The sequence below is a fragment of the Peromyscus leucopus genome, chromosome 7 (genome assembly GCF_004664715.2).
Source record: "Peromyscus leucopus breed LL Stock chromosome 7, UCI_PerLeu_2.1, whole genome shotgun sequence".
In the NCBI taxonomy this organism is placed as follows: Eukaryota; Metazoa; Chordata; class Mammalia; order Rodentia; family Cricetidae; genus Peromyscus; species Peromyscus leucopus.
The window spans coordinates 37,557,493-37,579,804 of NC_051069.1; the positions used below are offsets into that span (position 1 = coordinate 37,557,493).

Here is a 22,312-nt window from a genome sequence, read left to right on the forward strand (position 1 = left end):
TGTTATGACAAAGGCAAGATCTCCACATGTTCGACTCCAGCCTGATCTACATAGTGATGTCTAAGCCAGCCTGGGCTATAAAGTGAGACTATATCAATTAAACAGACACACAAATAGACAAACACTGTGTCTTTGTTAGGGTTGCTATTGCTATGATGAAACACCATGACCAAAAGCAAGGTGAGGAGGAAGTTAATTAGGTTATACTTCCACAGCATTGTTCCTCATCAAAGGAAGCCAGGACAGGAACTCAAACAGGGCAGGAACCTGGAGGCAAGAGCTGATGAAGAGGTCCTGGAGGGGTGCTGCTAACTGGCTTGCTCCCCATGGCCTGCTCAGCCTGCTTTCTTGTAGAACCCAGAACCACCAGCCCAGGGCTGGCACCACCTGGTCCCTCCCCCTTCAATCACTAATTAAGAAAATGCCCTACGGCCAGATCTTATGGAGGCATTTTCTCAATTGATGTCCCCTTCTTTCAGACAGCTCTAGCTTGTGTCAAGTGACATAAAACTATGCAGCACAGTTGATGCCTCGTCACCTTGACACACACATCACTGTTAAGCTGTAACTTTTCCTTTCTTAATCATCTCCAAATCATACATTAGTAAAACCACAATATAAAATATTTTACAAAATTAAAAGTTCCCAGTCTTTACAAATTGAAACACTTTAAAATTAAATCTTTTAAAATCTAAAGTCTCTTTTAAAACCTAAAATCTCTTGAAAAATTCCAGAGGGTATTTTGGGAATGTCTGGAGATGTTTGGTTGTTACCGAGGAAGGGGACACTAGCATCCAAGCTGAGGCTGGCCTGCTGCTGCAGTAGACGTGTTGTGTGCATTGCACCACAGAGCCGTCCAAGCCAAGTAGTGATGGTGTCAATGGAGAAACCTGGATTGACCGTCCAGTGCTATTTATTTACTTATTTATTTATTTATTTATTTATTTATTTATTTATTTATTTATTTGTGTGTGTGTGTGTGTGTGTGTGTGTGTGTGTGTGTGTGTGTACACACACCACACTGTATGTATAGAGGTCAGAGACCAACTTGCAAGAGTTGGTTTTCTCCATCTACTATGTGGATCCCAGGGTTTAAACAAGTCATCAGGCTTTAGCATCATGTGCCTTTATCCCCTGAGCCATCCCACAAGCACCCCATCCAGCACTTATGAAGTGTTTCTAAGCAGCAGACATTGTTCTAAGTGTTTCTCAAGTAACTAACTCAATTCTTCTTCCAGTATTGTGTCATAAGAACTGTTGCTATCTTCATTTGGTATATGGGACAGTCAGAGCACACAGAGGTTAAGTAACTGGACCAAATTCCCAACTTGGGGCCACAATCCCACTCAGAGTGAGTGAGGGGCAGGCAGAGGCAAGCCTTGAGCTGAGACAGCCTGGCTCCAGAGTCCACATTGAGCCTCTGAGCTACACTGTATTACCCCTCCTTAAGGGAGCCAGTGGGCTTCAAGCCACACTTCTAGCTTTGCATCCAGAAAGCCACATCCCTAGACATTTTGGTGTAAGAAGTGAGAAACCTTTAGCCACTCTGCCTAGAACATGGAGGTGGGGGGGTAGATATAATTTCATGAGGAGCCAGTGAGCTATCAGCAAAAGCCTTGTCCTGTGAGGGGTGTGGCTCAGCTCATGAGCTTAATGGTCTTTCTTTCTAGTTACCCTGTGTTCTGTCATTGTAGATATAAAGACAACTGTGGTGTACCCTGCCACAGAGAAACACCTGCAAAAATACATGCGTCAGGACCTCCGCCTGATCCGAGAGACTGGAGACGACTACAGGAGCATCACTTTACCCCACCTGGAGTCCCAGAGCCTCAGCATCCAGGTGACTAATTGCAGGGACTCAGAATCTCTGGATCCTGGAGCTGCTTTCTCTTCTTGCAAGCACCTGTTGGGGTCATCCCAGAGATAGTGCATAAATACCCTAGGTCTGGGCAGTGTATGTGACTGGGAGACTACGAAGAGGAACGTGAACAGATCCTGTGGAGCAGAGCCTCCTGGTGTGGGCTGGTTGCCATTTGATCCGGGACAGTCAGGGCAGGCTTTGTGATCTTGGGCCCTTTATGAGGTACTGATGTTCTCTGAGAAGTCCATCCTGCTGGAGAAACCTTACCTGCTCTGCATAGCCCTGTATAGTCTGACTGTGTCTTTGCTAAACATCTGTGGGCGGGTAAAAGCCTTCTGTTGGCTTGGGTGACCTTGATCCAGCCTCTGATCCCTAGTCTTTCCTGCAAGAGACAAGTCTTAGAGCTAAATCTTCCCTGCCCCTCCTTCCCCTTGCATTCATTCCACAGCAGACTGTACCTGTCGTCCCCAGTGTGTGTTTGGTATAGACCTGTGTATACAGGGTGACAGAGTGCTGTGTCTGAGCCAGAGACAGGATGCTTAGCTCAGAGATGCTGGCAGTTCTTTGGGTTTAGGCCCAGTGCCAGCCAGAGCCTCTGCCTGGAATTGGCCCCATGTGGATACTCACAGTTAAATATGATGAATGCATATTGATGAGTCACTTCCTTGCCCACTCCCTGGCATTCACTGGTTCCTTCTCATTATCGCTCACTCATGTTTTCTTTGGGCCTATTTTACTACTCTTCCCCTACTTGGGGTACGTGGTAGAGAGTATTCTTACATGGGAAGCTCACAGCCATTCCTCAGACGAACGGTGGACGCCAGGCTTGAGGGTGCCGTTCTGTCAGTTGTAACAGAAAGAAATAAGGAAGGGGGGAGACTGTCAGTGTCAGAGGAAAGCAGGTGCCCTGGGAGACCATGTGCTGACAACCCTCTTCCCAGTGTATAAGACTGGGAAGTTCAGTCATGACCACCCCGCAGCAGCATTTGCTCACAGTTCCTCTGGCTCAAGATCTTTTATCGTCTCCTCTTTTTTAAAATTTGAGACAAGGTGCCCTAGTTTCATTCAGTTGCTGTGATTAAAATATCCTGATAAAAGCAACCTGGGGTGGGAGCTATTTTAGCTCACAATTCCAGATTATAGTTCACCACTGTGGGGAAGTCAGTGTCAGGAGCCGAGACACCTGGTCACATCACATCCATAGTTAAGAGCAGAGAGAATGAATACATGCGTGCTTAGTGCTCAGCTAAGCCTTCTCGGCTTTTACACAGTCCAGGGCTCCAAATCAGGGAATGTTGCTGTCCACATTCAGACTGAATCTTCCCACATCAATTAAGTCAATCAAGGTGATTCCCTACAGCAGTGGTCCTCAACCTTTCTTAGGCTGTGACCCTTTAATACAGTTCCTCATGTTGTGGTGACCCCCAACCATAAAATCATTTTGTTGCTACTTCCTAACTGTAATTTTGCCACTGTTATGAATCATAATGCAAATATCTGGCATGCAGGATATCTGATGTGTGACCCCTGTGAAAGGGTCATCAAGCACCTTAGGGATTGTGACCCATAGGTTGAGAGCCACTGCTACAGGCATGCCCACAACCTGATCTAGGCAAGCCCTCATTGAGACTTTCTCTTTCCAGGTGATTTTGGTTTTGTCAAGTTGACAAAATTAACAATCATGCCGTGGTGGCACATGCCCTTAATCCCAGCACTTAGGCGGCAGAGGCAGGTGATCCCTGAGTTCAAGGCCAGCTTGGTCTGTAGGTCGAGTTCCATGACAGCCGGGACTACACAGAGAAACCCTGTCTCAGAAAAACAAAAACAAAAATGAGCAACAACAACAAAACCTAACCATCGCACGAGGTGTCATATAGTCCAGGTTGGCCTCAGACTCACTGTGTAGCAGAAGATGACCTTGAACTTCAGCTCTTCCTGCCTCTGCTGTCCCACTCCCCAGATGCTCGGGTCACAGATGTATATCATCACGCTCATTTGAGGTGGTACTGGGGATCCTAGGCAAGCGCTCCACCAGCTGAGCTTCATCCCCAGCCCCTTGCTTTTTAAAAACGTGCTGGCATTTATTCTGTCTCCTGGGTGGAAAGGAGGTGTCTCTCCACATTCCGAGATAACTTGTGTGTAGGATCCTAGAGGGACCTTCTGGGACATGTGTTCTGTGGGGCTATTTGTATGTATCCGGGATTCAAGAGCCGAGGCCCTCGTCTAGCTGATGTGAGTCATGTAACTTACCTTACTGTGCACCATTACCCAGTTCCACTTGCAAACAAAAGTCATTCAGCAGAACTCCTTTCTTCCAAATCTCGATTGACACAAACTTCTAGCGTAACTGGCAGCAGTCTTTGTATTATTGAGTATCCGCTGTGCTCCAGGCCCTGTGCAGGGCTTTAAGGAGACTCCAGCTGACAAGCCCTTGCTAATGTCTGAAGTCCCAGGGAAGATGGCCATGCAGATAGACAGTAGTAATAATGACACAGGCCCACTGGTGGGCTATGTGAGCATGGTGGTGATGCAGTGAAAGGAGCCAGTGTAGACATGAGGTCCCATACGTGGAATCCTTCCCCTGAGTTTTAGGAGACATGTAGAAGTTGACAAGATGGACAAGGCAGAGGAAAGAACAGGTCCAGAGGCTTGGTATTGGTATGACCGGGCACAGGTTACACAGGGTCAGTGGGGATGGCCTTGAGTGACCTGGAGGAGGTCTGTAGACGGTGTTCAGGAGACCAGACGTTCACAAGTACTGGAGGACATTCTTAAATATAACAGCAGGAGATTCTGGTTTTTATCCACTGTCTGGCCCTTCAAGGACTAGACCTGGTGCATGTGCGTTTTATTTTCTTAATGAATATTTTACATTTAATTTATTTTTTATTATGTATGTGTGTGCACACATATGTGTGCACCGTAGTGTACAGGTGGAAGTCAGAGGACAGCTTGTGGGTTCTGGGGGTCAGACTCAGGCCATCAAGTTTGGCAATAAGTGCCTTTATCTATAAGCCATTTTGACAGCTCTACATGTACACTTAAAATTTCTATGCTCTTCCTTTTTTTTTTTTTGGCCTGTGTACAGGTGTCTAGTGTGTGCATATGTATATAGATATTCACATCTGTGTGGGTGCACATGTATGTAGATGCAGGTACACATGTCTGCTGCTTGTGGAGGCCAGAGGTCTCCGTCTTTCTCCACTTTATTTACTGAACTGAGAGAGTGCAGATTCAGCTAGCTTAGCTAGCCAGCTTGCCCTTGGGATCCCCTGTCTCCGCCTTCTGAGCACCCATACAGATTACTACCAGCAGCTTTTTTTATGAGGATGCTAGGGATCTGAACTCTGGTTGGCCCTTTTGCTTATGTGGCAGGTGCTTTATCTCCTGAGCCAGTCTTCCAGCCCTAAGTATCTGTGAGGTTTCTAAAGATTTAGATAGTGTGGTCAAATGTAACAAGTGCAAATGGAGGAGGACTAGAGACCAGCACGGATCCAAAGCAGGGAAAGACAGGAGCCACTCAGGAGGAAGCCCCCGCTGGGTTACAAGGCTCGGAAGGGTGCTACAGAGAGGAAGGACTGTGGGGTGACGCTGGGTCCTGCCAGAGTGAAGAATGGACAGTGGAGCCTTTGTTAACGAGGGCAGGATGTTGACTATTGTGGGGAGAGGGGGAGCTTATGTGGAAAACAATATGTTCAGTTTGGGATTTATTGAGCACGTGCTGGGTGCCAGGAACTGTTGTAGGCGTTTTACATGCATTACCTCAGTCTCCACACAGGTCTTTTGGAGACAAGACATAAAACCAGGCTGTCTGGGTTCTTAGCAAATGACTTTGTCTGGTTCCTCAAGTTTGAAGTACTCAGTAAAGGTTCAATAAAGACCGAAAATGGCAGTGGTGTGTCCTGACCCGAAGCCTTCAAGATCACCTGGCTAAAAATGTCCATTTGCAAGCCATCACATTCAGCTCTGCATCGCTGGTGTTTGGATTCTCGTTCTGCTGGCCAAAAGCAGTGGGGCATTTTCCTTAACCCGAGAGCCCAGGTTTCCTTGTCTGGAAGTTGTGCCTCACACATCCTCCCAGTTAGGTTTGTGAGAACTAAGAGGCATCCCATTTATCATGTGCCCACCGCTGTTGCCAGCACCGGAAAGGGTTCTGAGTGGAGCTGCCATCACCACAGACAGATAGTGCAGGGGAACGGGGAAGAAGTATGCTGTGCACACACCTGGATGGCATAGGCAGGAGGGAAAGCATGGCCAGAGGAGAGAGGTGGGATGTGTGAGCGGAGGGGGAATGGAGGGGGAATGGAAAGGGGCCATATGTCCCTTGAGAGGCCCATGGAGGAGAGAGGATGTAGAAGTTGTTGCCAGTGTCACATTGTAGCTCCATGGAGTCTAAACTGCCCACCAGGACTGGCGTTCAAGGGCAGTCCTCCCCTTCCCTGACTCTGTGTGATTTGTGTGAGTTCTGTGTGAATTTCGTATCCTTCTCTCCCTGCCTTTCTTCTCTGGGCTGCTGGCCATAGGACTTCCTGTGGTTGCAGGTTCCTGCCCTTGGCCTGGCCTTTCCCAGGAGGCAGGATGTGCTGTGCCCTGGTTCCTAGGCTTGGAATTACATGGGCTTGCCTGAAATTCCTCCCGCCTGCTTCTTCCTCACCTGCAAACCGGGGATGATGATAGCAGGTTGCTGTGGCCACTCAGCCTCCAACCTCCATTAAACTGCCCCACTGTCACCTCTGCACTGTTGCTGCGTCTTGGGCACTTCCTTCGTGCAGGCTCTGGGATCAGGCTTTTAAGTGCATGTCCTGGTTAAAATCTTCCCCGTAAGCCTCATGCACGAGCCTTAGGAGACTGTTTTGGGTAAGAGGGTTCAGTTGTTTGCCCATGGTGGAAGCAAGTCAGAGTGCAGCTGAGGACACGCTGTCATGCTCCAGGGCTCATTTGTGCTTTGTGACAGTATGTGTTGCTCTCCATTGGGAGGTGTGTGCCTCTGGGCAAGGGATAGTCCTAGAGGCCAGCTGTGAGGTGCACCAGGACTTTCCATGATAGAAGTCGCCGGGGTCTCCCTCCTTCCCGTTTCTGAGAGGCTTTAGTTAGCTTTGCTGGCCCTTTTTCTTCCAAAGATGTCTCTGGTAGCAGAGGAAATGCTTCTGGAAGAATCTTGACCCTAGCTTGTGTGTGGCTCAGCCGCAGGCATTTGTGAAGAAGCCATCTCCGAGTTAAAGGGCGCTAGCAGCCTGGGCATGGCAAACATGGCGCTAGCAGGCCTTGCCCTTCCCCCTTCCTTCTCCCTTGCAAACCATAGATTACATCCTTAAAGCTAGCCACCAAGGTCTGTTCCCTTATTTGGACACTTTCTCTTGCCAGACTCATTCCTGAGCCTGATTACCAAGGTCCAGCTATCAAAGTATTGAAGTCTAACAATCAAAAGCTCTCTTTTTGCCTACCCTAATTAACATGCCCAATCAAAACAAACCATCACATCCTAGCCCATTCTAACACAGATCTGTCCTTTTTTTCCTCTTAAAAATCACACACACACACACACACACCTGCAAGGTCATTTGCTGCTGTTTTCTGCCTGAGTCAGAAATCACCCACTTTGCTTGCCCTCTCGATAAAGAATCTCTCTGTGAAAATAGATGTTTGGATGTGGTTTGTTCCTCATCCAGGATCTGGGAGGGAACATGCTGCTGTGTGCAAGCTGGTCCCTTCACAAGTGTTCTCCAGACACCTTCCAGGAAGTGGCTCATCCTGGCTTGTTCTAGGGAGGCCCTTTGATTCATTGGTCTGTCCTGGAAATCTAGTGGGGTCTGCAAGCCCTCTGAACTGAAGTGTCTCCTTGAATAACTGTTGGGACCCCAGAAGCCCAGGTGTCTCCAGCGGATGTCCTCTTCCCTCTGCCCCTGTTCCAGCTGGGTACTGACTAGTTGGGTACAGACCCCGGGCCAGCCCCCTGCTTTTGGCCTTTGGGGACACTGCCTATGCCAGCACTTCTGAGAGTGGGGAGAGGATTTTCAAGGCCTTGCCTCCTCTATTCGTGAACCTGGAAGTCCTTCTGTCTTGGAGAAAGGAGTAGTCGTTCATTTCACCCCATTTGCTAGCAGCCATGTCTTTTGGATGTGGGGTACCCCTGGGTGCAAAGGGCTCTTATAGCTAGGGAAACAGAGATGAACCAGAGGCTCCTGGGCTCTTGAGTGCTGTGAACTTGGGAGCCCCTCAGCCTAACCTTCTTGAAGTCTGGTTTCCTCACAAAGGTCCCCCCTACACACTTCCCAAGATGTAACTGTACATTGATGTCCTTGGAGTCTATTCAGGACTAGGGAAGGGTCCTCCAAAGACTGTCGTCTACTAATCAAAAGGTAGTAAGAGGACTGGAAATCCCGTGAGAGTATCATTGAAACCTCCTGTGTCTGTGTGACTTTCTGTTTTGCTTTGACTTGGGGGGCCCATCAACAAGGCCTGCTGATACATAGTATTTTCAGTATCTCCAAGTGACAGTTCTCACTCACTCATTGGCCTGTAGAACCAAAGGCTTTACTGCACTGTGGCTGGCTGCCGTTACAAAAAGAAACTTCTATGCTCTTGGCCTCCTTGACTGGTCTATGGATATACAGTGTCTCCCCTGCTTTGGTAGGCACTAGACAGGTCAGTACAGGGGCAGGGAGGGGGTGTGGCTGTCTATGTTGACCAGGAGAAACCTGAAGGGCCCAACCCCATCTGAGCTGCAGAGACCTGTGTCACTGGTAACAGTGATAGCTAGGATTCCAGAGTGGATCGTCTTCCAGAGCCAGTGATTGCACATCCCGAGTTTGTAGCCTTTTATAGTGGGGGCATTGTTCTTGGAAGGCCCCAGTCAGCTAGAGTGAATTTGTAAACCCTTTCTCTCTCTCCTTCCAGTGGGTGTATAATATTCTTGACAAGAAGGCTGAAGCTGACCGGATTGTTTTTGAGAACCCAGACCCTTCTGATGGCTTCGTCCTCATCCCAGACCTCAAGTGGAACCAGCAGCAGGTAAACACCAGGTGCTGGAGCACTCCGACCTCTAAGCTCCTGCCTCCAAGCTGCTGGCCTGCCTGCCTGCCTTTGGGGGCCCTGCTCCCTTACAGCGCTGACCACTGTTATCCATTAAGGAGTGGCCTGAGCTCCTCCAGCTGACAGTGCATAGCTGTCCTGGGCAGCCACTTGTGCTTCCATGGATCAGCTTAAAGCCTCTTCTGACTCTGCTCTTAGCGGAAAGGTAGAGTGGGGGATGCTTGCCTCCATGGCGGTAGGCTGTGTGTCCCCTTGGGCAGCCTTCCCCTGGAAATCCCGGGTTAAAGCCTGGTTAGTCATGGGAAGTAGGTGTGGACAGGAAGAACTGCCTCATGGGACTCTTGAAGACCAAAGTGCTTGGGACTGCAAGGAGATTACAGCCTAGGGATCACAGAGAGACATCAAGATAGACTCGTACACTTCCATTACAGAAACCCTGAGTGCGCTTGAGCCGGTGGCACAGAGACCAGAAATCACCAGCATCTGCCCAGGGTTGTCAGGCATCTTTCTGGCCTGCCGGCAGAGCCGCCCACTTCCTGTCCTCTTGAAGGTAGGGAAGGCTGTGGACACTGCACTGGGCCCAGCTACATGGCTGGGACTCCACTCTGCAGGAGTAGGGGAGGGCCACCTCGAGTGTTACACCTGGCTTCACAGTGAAGGTTGGCCCTTCCCAACCTCTCCTTAGTTGTGTTCACAGGGCCATAGTTTATCCAGTGCCTCAGCTCCTTGACTTGTGACAGCGGTGAACGTCATCGCTCCCTGAGAACTTGGCAGCGTCCCCAGCAGTAAGACGGGTCCTAGCTGAGCATCTGACTCTTGTTCTGGGGTCAAAGGAAGGGTCAAAGGAAGAATCAAGGAGATGGAGGATCCTTCCTGGCACCCTTGAGTCTCGCTTGCCTCGTCTCCTGGAAACGTTGTTCTCCTCTTTCTCCTCCTCTCCCTTTCTGCTGAGAGTCAAACCTAAGAGGCCATACACAGTAGGCAAGAGCTCTAGCCATGAGCTCTCTCTAGCCTTAGAAGTATGTTTATTGTCCCCAAACAGGTGGCCCTGGTTGTATTTATTTGTTCTTGCTTTCATCCTTTCAACAAATATGTAGCCAGTGTCTGGTGTGCTAGAGGTTATGCCTTCCTAGGTCATGCTCCACCTACTCCTTTCTTTGTTTAGTTTATACAATGTCTTGATCTCTAGCCCAAGCTAACCTCAAATTTGTGATTCCCCAGCCTTCATGAGGACTGTGTGCCACCACAGTTCTGTTAAGTTCTTTCTATTAAGAGATTGCCTACATGCCAGGCAGTGGTGGCGCACCCCTTTAATCCCACCACTTGGGAGGCAGAGGCAGGTGGTTCTCCATGAGTTCGAGGCCAGCCTGGTCTACAGAGTGAGTTCCAGGTCAGCCAGAGCTACACAGAGAAACCCTTGTCTCAAGGGAAAGAGAGAGAGAGAGAGAGAGAGAGAGAGAGAGAGAGAGAGAGAGAGAGAGAGAGAGATTGCCTATATGTTCTTTTGCGATTCTTTTGTTGTTATTGCATGCCTGTGATAAAGTATATCTGGTACAAAGGCTGGGAAGGAAGGGTAGGTTCCCTCACTCCACATTCCTCAGAGCCCCTTGTTCAGAAACCACCTGTCACCTCTTCTTAGCTTCCAGAAGTAACCCTTGTATATCACAACTATAAATATATATGCATGGACATATAATACATTTTCAGTTCACACAGCTTAAACTTTTTGGCCTAAAGTCCTCAGGCCAGGAATCCTTCCTTTGAGTCCCTAGGGGTTAAGATAAGGCTAATACTCCTGCCATTCCCAGTCTTGCCCTTGGCCAGAAAACTGACTTTGATTTCCCCTCCCCTCCCCCATCCTGCTTTATAAAAAGTCTCCCCAGCATGACCAATGAGCCACCTTCTGGAGTACTGGTCTGAAGCCTCACCTGTTCTTGTCTAGCTTTTCTCAGCGCATTCCTCTGTGCCAGGAGAATCTTTGGCCGCCTGCAGAAAACCTTTCATCATGAGTCATGTCACAGAATGGTTCCTTCTCCTTCTCACGCCCAGCCTGCGAGCTGACCCTCAGCCCAGGCTCCATGCCTCGTTCCATGCCAGTAGAGGAGAGACACTGTTTAGCGTGGCGTTTGGGATTTTTTAACTGATACCATTTAAAACAAGTGCTCTGTTATTTTGAGTGTCCCATGACAGTAATATATCCTACAGCCAAAATACATGCCCAACATCAAGCGCTTGTGTCTCCTGGTTTCCCCTTGGTCTGCTCACTAATGTGAAGGTACATTACCTGGACACAAGACATGCAGGGAGGGTCCAGATGGGACTTTTGTAAAGAAAGGCCTAATGAGCACAGCACAGACAGCAGCTGAGGGGCAGAGCCCAGATTCTTGGAACTCTGTGAGAAGAATGACTGCCATGAAGAGAATGACATACTTGGACACCAGGCATTATATGGATGCTCTCGTTCCCAGTTCTCAAGTTAGGGCTCTTAGGGATTTGGCTGGGTGACTCATGGTCTCCAAATCATCTCCTTGAGGAATCTAGCAGGTCAGAGTTCAGGACTAGGGGCCATTGGATTCTTTCTGGACTTCACTCCTCGGCCTGGCACATGGCTGTGATAACCAAGCAAGGCCAAGGTTTGGGGAGCAGGGAGGGTGTGGGAAGGGTTTCCGGGCTGGAGAAAGAGTTTATTTGCTCTCTGGCACAAGATCTTGTTGACACGGGCTCTGTGCTCTGTTGTGACCTCCAGGTTTTCAGCCAGGCACCATTTACAGGAAGGACTGCAGGAAGGGCCTATCTGTGAACCATTGAGATAGGAAAGAGAGAAAGAGCTGACAGTTGCTGTGGCACTCGCTGCGGACGGACCCCTGGCCTCCTTTCCTCCACGTGTCCCCCACACCCTTGCGTGCACCTTTGGCTCTGTGTACATTCAGCTGCCTCCCCGAGCCTTCGCTGTCAGAGTTCTCTCTAGACCCATTGCCCGGCCTTTTCTAGGAGGGCTTTCTGGATCACCCAGCTAGCTGGGGTCTCTTCGCTCTTGTGTGTTGGTTCCTTTATGTCATGGGGAAGTAGCTCACCAATAGAGATTGTGAGAGGCATGCAGAAGACCCTGGGTTCTGTTCTCAGTACCACAGGAGGAAAAAAGCTGCCATGCTTTATTTCATACAGTAGAATGACATGGATTAAGTTGTAAATTCTTCGGGACAAAGACTTGTGCTTGCCTCTTTCCGAACTTGCCCGTCTCTCCCTGTCAACTCTGTAGAGTATGTAGACATTCCCAGAGGATGAATTTTATTGTTTTGGTTTTTTTTGAGAGATAAACTTTCGTTTGTTTCTGTTTTTGTTTCTTTTTCTTTTCTTTCTCGGTTTTTTTCTACTTTTTCTTTGTTTTGTTTTGTGTTTTTTCCTGGATCTGAGGACCGAACCCAGGGCCTTGCACTTGCTAGGCAAGTGCTCTACCACTGAGCTAAATCCCCAACCCCCTTTTTCTACTTTTTGAGAAAGGGTCTTGTTGTATAGCCCAGACTGGCCTTAATCTCTCAGTCCTTCTGCTTGAGTGCTGGGATTACAGGCATGTACCACCAGACCTACTTCTTAAGATGTTTTAGCAGGAAGAATACACAGAAATCCTGTTCTTCAGCTGGTCTTGTCATCCAGGGCAGACAGACACCTATAGTACCTGCTCACTGGTCCTGCTGTAGGGTCTCCTGGATGGGCCTTGTGGGTAGGAGTGCCCTGGCGGGTAGCCTCCCTGCTGAACCTAGCACTGTCCTGTTTTGGTGTCTGCACAGCTTGATGACCTGTACTTGATCGCCATCTGCCATCGCCGGGGTATCAAATCACTTCGGGACCTCACTCCAGAGCACCTGCCACTACTGAGGAACATTCTCCGGGAAGGACAAGTGAGTTGCTTCACAATGCCCAGGCTTCTAGCAGATTCCAGTGTGTCCCCTGGGTCTTTTTCCTCACTCTTTTCAAAGTCCATCTGGATTTCAGTCGTGAACACTACTAGAACTCACTAGGTTGGGTCTCAGGTGGTCCTGCCCAACACTCCAGCTCTTCTTTTATCTACCTTTCCTTGCCCCAGACTTGCCCTCCCCTGCCTTTGTCTACAGGTCCCATGTAGGATGCTCCTCTTCCCCACAGATTGGGTCCCTCCCAGCCCAGTCACCTGTCTTGTTCATGACAACTACCTTGTGCTGGACAAGTTCCTTGGATATTGGTCACAAGACTTGTATAGATGCACATACCTCCTCACCTAGACTGAAGGCAGGCTAATTCTGCAGCACCTAATGTTCCTTCCGGAGGTACTACTTTATCAGGGACATTGTGGGATAGCGAAAGGAGCCATCGGGGCAGGAGAGGGTGAGAGAAGAATGGCTAGAAGCTTGGGTTTGTGGTCCTAACTACCTCAGGGCCTTGAACAGGTCACTTTCTTCACCTCTGAGGTCCCTGGACCTCAGGGTCTGTTGGGATTCCTTTTGAAACCACTACTGTACAAGCTGAGCCTTAGCCTTTTTTCTGAAATGTGTAAAGGCACCTGTCCTCTCAGGGCCAACAGTCACGAGACTGGCTAGCCAGGAAGCACTCTGCCCCTTTCAGGACAATACTGAGGTGCTTACTAGATACTGCCTCCCTCCCCCCTGTGCCCTAACTGCCTTCTCCCCCTGGAGCCCTTCTCTGGCTGGCGTTTCCTTTTCGGAGCCACTGGTTTCTCTCAAGAAGTAGCCTTTGGAGAGAGACAGTGGCACAGAGGAGTGTTCTCTCTGGGAGGAACTGGGTCTCACTTCCCTGCCCTGGCAGTGTGGGCAGCCTTGTCCTGCCCATCAGCTCTGCTTATCCCAGAAAGTGACCCCCCCCCCTCCCCCAGTTCACCCTGCTGCTGTGATTCTCCACTGGTAGCACCAAAGGCAGAGTATGATTTGGGGTTAAATTCTGAGCCCACAGAGGCCTAAGTGGTTTTCTCTTCTGAGGGAACTCTGGGGTTGGTAGGACTCTTTCTGTCTCTGAGTGAGGTGGAGGTGGGAAAGGGAACCGGAGCCAACTGAAGTACTTTCTTCTTTCACAAGGAGCCCTGCTGAGGCCTGCAAGCCCTCCCTGAAATCTCTCCCTGCATCCTTTCCCTGTCACCAAGTTCTGAGCACAGCCCCATCTCCACATAGCCTCATCCCAAGAGGATGCTTCCTCCTGCCTGCTTCAAGATTGATAGGTGCTACAGGTCTCCAGTCCCGGGGCTCTGGGCTGACCTTAGGAGCTGGGACATCTTGGACTTCCAAAGGAAGAGGCCCATGTTTTCTGGGGCGACTGACTGAGAGTCATTTCCATTGAGGGGTGTCTCAGCTTGCTTGTCACCACGGTTTTCAGCTTCTTAGCAGACCAGGATGGAAGGCAGGCGGGGCAGAGAGCTGGCGGGGGAGGGGGGTTGTAAGCCCTCCCAGGCCAGCTGTAGCAAGGATGTAAGGGGTCCAGTGGGGTTGGTCAGAGGACGGGATGCTGGCTGCCCGGCCCCATGATGACCCTGCGCCACCGTCTTTCCTTACCAGGAAGCCATCCAGAAGCGCTACCAGGTGACGGGAGACCGGCTGCGCGTGTACCTACACTACCTGCCCTCGTACTATCACCTGCACGTGCACTTCACCGCCCTGGGCTTCGAGACCCCCGGCTCAGGGGTGGAGCGGGCACACCTGCTGGCTGAGGTCATCGAGAACCTGGAGTGTGACCCCAAGCACTATCAACGGCGCACTCTTACTTTTGCGCTTAGGACCGATGACCCCCTGCTTCAGCTCCTGCAAGGAAGCCAGCGACCCTGAGTTGCGGAGAGTGCCTGAAGAGAGGGGAACTAGTGGGCCGGGCTTGGGGTAGTGTGGGCTGGATTTTTATCTCCGAGGGATTTTCCTGAAACGTATTTTGTAGTTTCTTGGCCTTTCAGCAAAGGTCAAGTGTATGATGTATTTTGTACTGTTTTATTCCTCACAGGAGAATAAAGTACTTTCTTATTGGTGAGGACCGATGGTGTAGCCTGGCAGAGGCAGTGGGTGGAGGGGAGACAAGTGGTAGGGAAGGTGAGTGGGCAGAGCTGGTAGGGACATCTTGGGAAGGGTGGAAAGTTTCAGGGTGTCACCACAGCCAGTGAGTCACAGCCTCTTGGAAGGTTCGAGGACTTCCTCCACCTCCCCATGCTCTCTGTACCTGTCGACTCCTTTGTCCTGAGTCTGCACTGCTCGCCTCCGGTTCTACTGCTGTGTTCCTCTCTCGCCAACTCTCCTCTTGGGCACGTTACTCCCACCCATAAAAACCAAATTCAAAACCTTTCCAGAAATAGTCTGTGGAGGCTTTAGATGCCACTTCCTTCTTCCCTCCCCAGTAATGAGGTTACACCCTGTGTGTGCGTCAGGGCTGTTGATCAATGTGATGAGGGGGCTGGGGTTTGATGCCTGGAATGGGGAGCGTTTTCCCGAGAAGCAGATGATGCAAACCCCAGAAGCCTGCCTTTGCTTCTGTACAGTACTTGGTCGGCATGTCCCTGGCCTTGGGTCTGTTATCTAGGAAGGAAGACAAAACAAAGTCATGCGGGGCAGCCGGAAAGTTCAAAACACTTGTCACGGCAAAATGATCTGGTTGCAGTGGAGGGCCCAGGGGCCAGGCTGTGACAGAGCTTTGCCTCACGGAATCTTGAGGCCAGGAACGGACTTCGGGGTGTCAGAGGCTGATGGCCAGTTATGGAGCTGGCAGGAGCCTACCTCAGAAGAGTGACATCTGCTACTGTTCAGCAGAACAGGGCCACAGAGAGCACCGTGAGGTCACTCTCCAGCACAGAGGACAATTGTATCGTACTGCCAGAGCAGAGCCAGTGTTTACTGTGGGGTAGGGGGAGGCTAAAGATATGTGCCCTGTTCTGGAAGCTCCCTCCCCAGATGCAGGATGTTGGACTCTGAAGTGACTAGGAGGGAAGCATGAGGGAGAGGGGTGGCTGTGACTCTGTATCCCCTAGTCTGAGAACCAGGAGGCATGATTCAGCGCCCTCAGAGGTGGCCCTGATCTGTCACTTGCTCCAGGTCCACATTGCCTGTGGTGGAGAGCCCTTGGACCTTAGTGCCCGAGAAAGGGATTCCCTATAAAAAGAGGGTTGGAGCAGGTAGTCAGAGCACCTGCGGCCACTCTAGCCTCCAGCAAGTCCGGGGGAGACAGGACAGCTACTGCTGTCCTAGCCCAGCCTTCTCTGCAGTTCTTCGAGCACCCCAGGTGGAGGCATGTATCCAGCCACCACACGGACTTGCAGTTATTTTGGTGGTAACCAAAGCAGGTGTGTGTGTTACAAGTGTAGGCCAGACCTTTTCATGGCTGCCACGCAGACTAGTGGTTTCCTGAACAGAAAGCAAATGCTCTGTTGCACAGGGTTATGTGCCAATGCTGAGTGTTTGTGGAGAGGAGGCTGGTGGAGATCTCTTCTTAGAGCTGCTTGCAGTTTTTGCAGGGCTGCTTCCTGGGTCTCACTTGCTCCTTTTCCAGGTACCAGGGTAGAAAAGCGACCTCCTCTTTGAAAGCAAATGGCACTAAATGTGCCCTGCAGCCTCGGGGGAATGAGACATTGTGGGTGGGAAATACATTGCAGAGGTGCCAGATGAGGCCTCTCTCCAGATCACTCAACACCTCTACCACATCACTCTTTGCACCTTGCCCCGCCCCCCATACCAACTGGGCTACCGGTCGGTTCAGGCTCCCACACAGGCTGACTTTTGTGTTACATGCCATAATATCACTGTGTCTGGCTTGTATGGGGTGGGGTGATGGCTAGATATACAACCTACAGGGAGGGAGCAGCCTGCTCATTCAAGCTAGAGGGGTCAAGGGGTTATAGTTACAAGGGTAGTAATTAAATCTGGAAAGGCCAGGTATACCTCCCTGGGGCATAGACTTGTGCTCTGGATGACTTTCTGGCTCCCCACTCTTGTTAACCAATCCTGTCTTCCTTTTGGCTTATTCTGCAGGGAGGTACCTGCCTGGGATAGTGGTATATACTTTATTTACCTGATATCTCACAGAGATGTCCTCTAGGCCTCACTACTTAGTTTTCTCATACTGGTCCAACCTCTGCCTGAGGTCTGGCAAGGGTCTTTTCAGAGTCAGCCAGTTCTAGGCACTGTCCACCAAAGAAGATGATAGCAGCTCTCCCCCTAGACCCCAGTACCCGACTCCCATCTTCGAGTCCCAATGCCTCATCCCACTGAGGCTCCTGCCAGGTAGCCTGGCTGCAGTCTGGTGGTGTTGAGATCCTAACAATGCCCTTTATGTCTTTATGGGGTAACCTTTAATGACAGACTCTCCTACGTGACTTGTCTGCATATCTTCACATACTTGGCCTCTTTCCATTCTCCATTCTTTTTTTTTTTTTAAAGATTTATTTATTTATTATGTATACAGTGTTCTGTCTGCGTGCCAGATCTCATTACAGATGGTTGTGAGCCACCATGTGGTTGCTGGGAATTGAACTCAGGACCTCCGGAAGAACAGCCGGTGCTCTTAACTGCTGAGCCATCTCTCCTGCCCCCATTCTCCATTCTTGCTGTATCTGTTGGTTTGTTGCCTTTCCTGTTGGACTGAGAGGACCTTGAAGGTAAGAACATCTTCCTGTTCTGGCTTCCCAGCACCTGGAATTCTGTCTGACTGGGCAAAACAGAGTTTAAGGTAAATCAACATTGTGACAATTGACATTTGCATAGCAAATCATTTCATGGAGCTCTCATCCTCTATTTTACAGAAAAACACTCTTGGTGCCTTGTTACAAGGTGAATGTGAGCCACAGGAAGCTGAAACTTCTGCCCAAGGGCCTGTAGAAATATGTTCATTAAATTTGGTGAATGTAGGGAATGGAGCTGGGCCTGAGTTCCCAGACAAGGGCAATGTGGAGTGACAGCCATCCTTCTGCCTCAGGCTTTCCTCCTCCTGTCACTTCAGAGCTCAATGTCCTGTCTCCTGGGACAGAGCTTCCTGAGCAGGGCACATTATTCTTGGGCTCCCCTGACCAACTGCAAATGGCAGCCCTGCTCTTACAATGAGATCTTCACATGCATGCCGGGACAATGGCAGATGTCACCCTTCCCGGATAAATCGGGGACACCTCCACAAGTGGCTTTTAGCCTCCAATGCTTGGTTGTTTTCTTCCTGGCCTGGTTGGAGATGAGAAGCAAAGGACACATGGCTGCTATTGTTCCTTGTCTTCTCTCTATATTCCAAAGCCTCCTCATAGAGCAAAATTGTCAGCGCAAAGTCAAGAGAAAGATTATATTCAAGCTCCATTTTGCATGTCCCTGTGGAATAAAGCGCTCTAAAAATGAGAAACAAATCAAGAAACAATCACACGCAAAGTAATATTTGAAAACATTTCTCTTGTGATAGTGCCTTACCCAGGCCATTTGAATAGTCTTTACCTACGTGTCCTTGGGAGTTTGACTACAGGGCATACACCCTGAGGCCCAAACCCCAGATGTTTAAGTATCTCAGGTGGTATAATATTGTCAATACAAATCCTCCTTTATGCTGAGTCGCCTTAGATTACTTATAATGTGCAATGTAAACACTTGTTATTCTACTTTGCTTAGAGAATATCAAGAAAAACATCTGTACTTATATTTTTTCATATATACTTTTACATTTTTAAAATTTACTGTATGAGTATTTTCCCTCCATGTATGTCTGTGTACATGTGTGTGCTATGCCCTTGGAGGCCAGAAGGACGTCAGATCCCCTGGAGCTGTATTTACAGATGGTTGTGAGCCACCGTATGAGTACCAGGAATTGAACCCGAGTCCTCTGGAAGAATAGCCAGTGTTCTTAACTTCTGAGCTATCTTCCTAGCCCCATATATATATTTTTAAACAGCCCAAAAGATTGAACTCATGGCTTCATGCAAACTGGGCAACCATTCTGCCATTGAGCTACATCCCAACATTTTTCCTCAAAAGAAAGTTGAGGGAAGCCAGGCGGTGGTGGTGGTGCAGGCCTTTAATCCCAGCACTCAGGAGGCAAAGCCAGGCAGATCTGTGAGTTCAAGGCCAGCCTGGGCTACAGAGCAAGATCCAGGACGGGCACCAAAAACTACACAGAGAAACCCTCTCTTGGAAAAAAAAAAAAAAAAAAAGTTCAGGGGAAGAAGGCAGAATCTGGAACTTAATGATAACTAATTGATAACTCACTGGCAAGCCACTTGTCTTTGCCTGAGATTACAAATATGTGTCACCACATTCCACATTTCAACATGGGTTCCCTGGATTAAAGTACTTTACCAACTGAACTAACTCTCCAGCCCTAATGGTAATGCTCTGTTCCTCTGGGCTTGGGAAGCAAAGCAGTCTGGTGGCTCCAACATAGACTCTGCACCATACACAAGTATACTCTGGAGCAGTTTACATGCTGCTCATAAAATAGGGTGACAACCATGCCTACTCCATGTGAGGATTCAATAAAAGGATGGCTGGCTGAGGGGCTGGAGAGATGACTGGTTAAGAGCACTGGCTGCCTTCCCGAGGACCTGGGTTTGATTCCCAGCACTGATAAGGCAGCTCACACCATCTGTAACTCTGGTTCCAGGGGATCCCACACCTTCTTCTGGTCTCTGCAGGCACTTACATGGCATCTATACGCATAGTTGTTTTTAAAAATATTTTAAGCATAGTAAAATTTTAGCTATTTTTCTGCCATGAAAGTGATCTAGAAGGAATGATTTGGGGGGCTAGATACTTGCTATAGCCTCTATGTGTTAACATTCTAACATCTCAGGGGACAGTATTAGAAACAGGGCCCTTGGGAGGTGATTAGGCCATGACAAACAGCATCCTCAATGCTATTAGTGTTGTACTATCATGCCCAGGTGTTTTTGAGACATGGTCTATAATCTGGGTTGGCTTATGTCTTAGGGTTTCTATTGTTGTGAAGAAACACCATTTCCACGGCAACTCTTATAAAAGAAAACATTTAATTGAGGTGGCGACTTACAGTTCAGAGGTTCAGTCCATTATCATCGTGGTGGGGAGTATAGAGGTGTGCAGACAGACATGGTGCTGGAGAAGTAGCTGAGAATCCTACATCTTGCAAGCAACAGGAAGTCAACTGAGACACTGGGCAGGTTATAACTAACAAAAGAAAAACTATATACAAAAGTACAATAACTATATACAATATATACAAGTAATAAATACCTAAACAATGTCTAGTCCATTTGTATTTGACAAATTCAGAGAAAATAATTTCATTATCCTATTTTGGTAAGTCCTGAGCATATATGAGACCTCAAAGCCCACCTCCGCAGTGACACACTTCCTCCAGCAAGACCACACCTACTCTTAACAAGGCCACACCTCCTAATAGTGCCACTCTCTATGAGATTATGAGGGCCAATTATGTAAATTCAGACTACCACAGCCTAGTACTTCTGATGATCCTCCTGCCTCAGCTTACCCAGCTTAGATTTTAAGGGAAAAAGTCACAAACTGTGGTTAATTGATTGCGTCCCTAAAAATAGGCAGGGCCACATGCAATGACTTCTTGGGATTTCTTCCAACCTAAAAGTTCCTGAAATGCATTTTAGCCTCGGTTTCCTGGCAGGTTTCTAATACTACAATAGAGATGTCCCCTGTTACTAAGATCCCTGAGAACAGACGAGCTCCATGGTCCAGCCATATAAATCTGATAAAAATAGGAGCTGAAATACCATCCTGGGGTTGCTATTTTTAAAAGCGGCTGAGATGCTTTATTGGGTTTATTTCTTCCTCAAACGGTATCTTGCTGTCCCTTCCTCCGGGTAGGCAGGATGTGAACGTGGCACATATGACGGACAGGAGCCGGAAGTCTGGCAGGCACATTTCTCAGGCAGCTGCCTGTCCAGGAGGAGCCTTGGGGACTGAGCTTCCCAGGCCCAGATGCACCTGCCCCTTCTCACACCCCTCCTCCTCTGTCTCCTCCCTCTGAGAGTCCCATGGTTGTTCCAGCAGTCAGGTGTTCTCCATGTCTACTGTAGGAGAACAGAAGAGGTAAAGGAGGCAAAGGCATGGGGTTGGAGGTGGTATGTTCACCAGCTGAGTAGGACTCCCTGCTGTTATTCTGAAGGTCGTCTCAGGCCACCTCGGCACAGCTAACCTGAGGAACAGTCCCTCCAGGCCAGAGCCCTGATTGTTACCCTCCTGCCTCTAGGTAAGCAGCTTGTAGTGTCCTGTTAAGGGTTTGCAGGGGGATTGGTGAGGACCTAGAACCCAGGGTCTAGGATGAAAGAGTACCTGTGTATTAGAATTGCTCCCCCTCACCAGGTGGTTGTGGCACACACCTTTAATCCCAGCACTCAGGAGGCAGAACCAGGCGGATCTCTGTGAGTTCAAGGCCAGCCTGGTCTTCTACAAAGCGAGTTCTAGGACAGGCAGCCCACCTTTTTTTTTCCCCCTGGGTGAGGGAGAATTGCTCCTTTCTCTTCCACCAAAGACACAGGGGCTTTTTTAAAGATTACTGACTCAGCTTCTATCTATACTGTTAAGAAACTGAACGGGAAGCCTGGCATGGTGGAACACCTGTAATTTTGGTTCTCAGAAGGCTAAGGCAGGAGGATCACAAGTTTGAGGTCAGCCAGGATAGTGAGACTATCTTTTAAAAAAATGGAAGTGGAAGGGAAATGTCATAAATACACAGTGACCTAAAGTAGATGATCAGGACTGGGATAGGCTAGGAGGTTGTGGTTGGAATGCATTTTATAAGTTAAAAGGGTATTCTTCTTTGGGGTTAGGGAGAAACCTGGTGCAAGGGAAACTCCCAGGAATCCACAAGGAGGACCCCAGCTATGACCCCTAGCAATAGCAGAGAGGGTGCCTGACTGGCCTTCTCCTGTAATCAGATTGGTGATTATCCTAATTGTCATCAGAGAGCCGTTATCCAGTAACTGATGGAAGCAGATGCAGAGATCTACAGCCAAGCATTGGGCCAAGCTCTGGGAGTCCTCCTGAAGAAAGGGAGAAGGGATTATATGAGCCAGGGGGTTCAAGGTCATGATGGGGGAACCCACAGAGACAGCTGACCTGAGCTCGTGGAGCACATGGAGTCTGGACCAACAGTTAGGGAGCCTGCATGAGACCGACCTAGGCCCTCTGCATGTGTGTGACAGATGTGTAGCTTGGTCTGTTTGTAGGGCTCCTAGCAGTGGGATCAGGCGCTTGGCTGGCTTTTGGGAACTTGTTTCCCATGCTGGATTACTTCACTCAGCCTGGAGACGGAGGAGGAATGGATAGGGAGGGGGTAGACCGGAGATGGGGGGAACTAGAGGAGAGGAGGGAGGGGAAACTGTGGTCCATATGTAAAATAAATGAGAAAAAAAAGTTAACTAAGTAAAATAAAATTTTAAAATGTATTTTTATTAAAAATACTTTTTCAACAACAAAAAGTACT

The 22,312-nt window shown here is 49.1% G+C and overlaps 1 protein-coding gene across 1 annotated transcript in view; it reads left to right on the forward strand.

The window, feature by feature from the left end:
- Dcps (decapping enzyme, scavenger) overlaps positions 1 to 14,893 on the forward strand; it is a 44,686-nt gene extending 29,793 nt beyond the window's left edge. Inside the window, exons 3-6 of the mRNA XM_028879062.2 lie at positions 1,695 to 1,840; positions 8,759 to 8,872; positions 12,682 to 12,792; positions 14,434 to 14,893. Of these exons, the coding sequence (XP_028734895.1) occupies positions 1,695 to 1,840; positions 8,759 to 8,872; positions 12,682 to 12,792; positions 14,434 to 14,700 (638 nt within the window). The 3' untranslated portion in view covers positions 14,701 to 14,893. The remainder of the gene's footprint in view (positions 1 to 1,694; positions 1,841 to 8,758; positions 8,873 to 12,681; positions 12,793 to 14,433) is intronic.
- Positions 14,894 to 22,312: the final 7,419 nt, after the last annotated feature.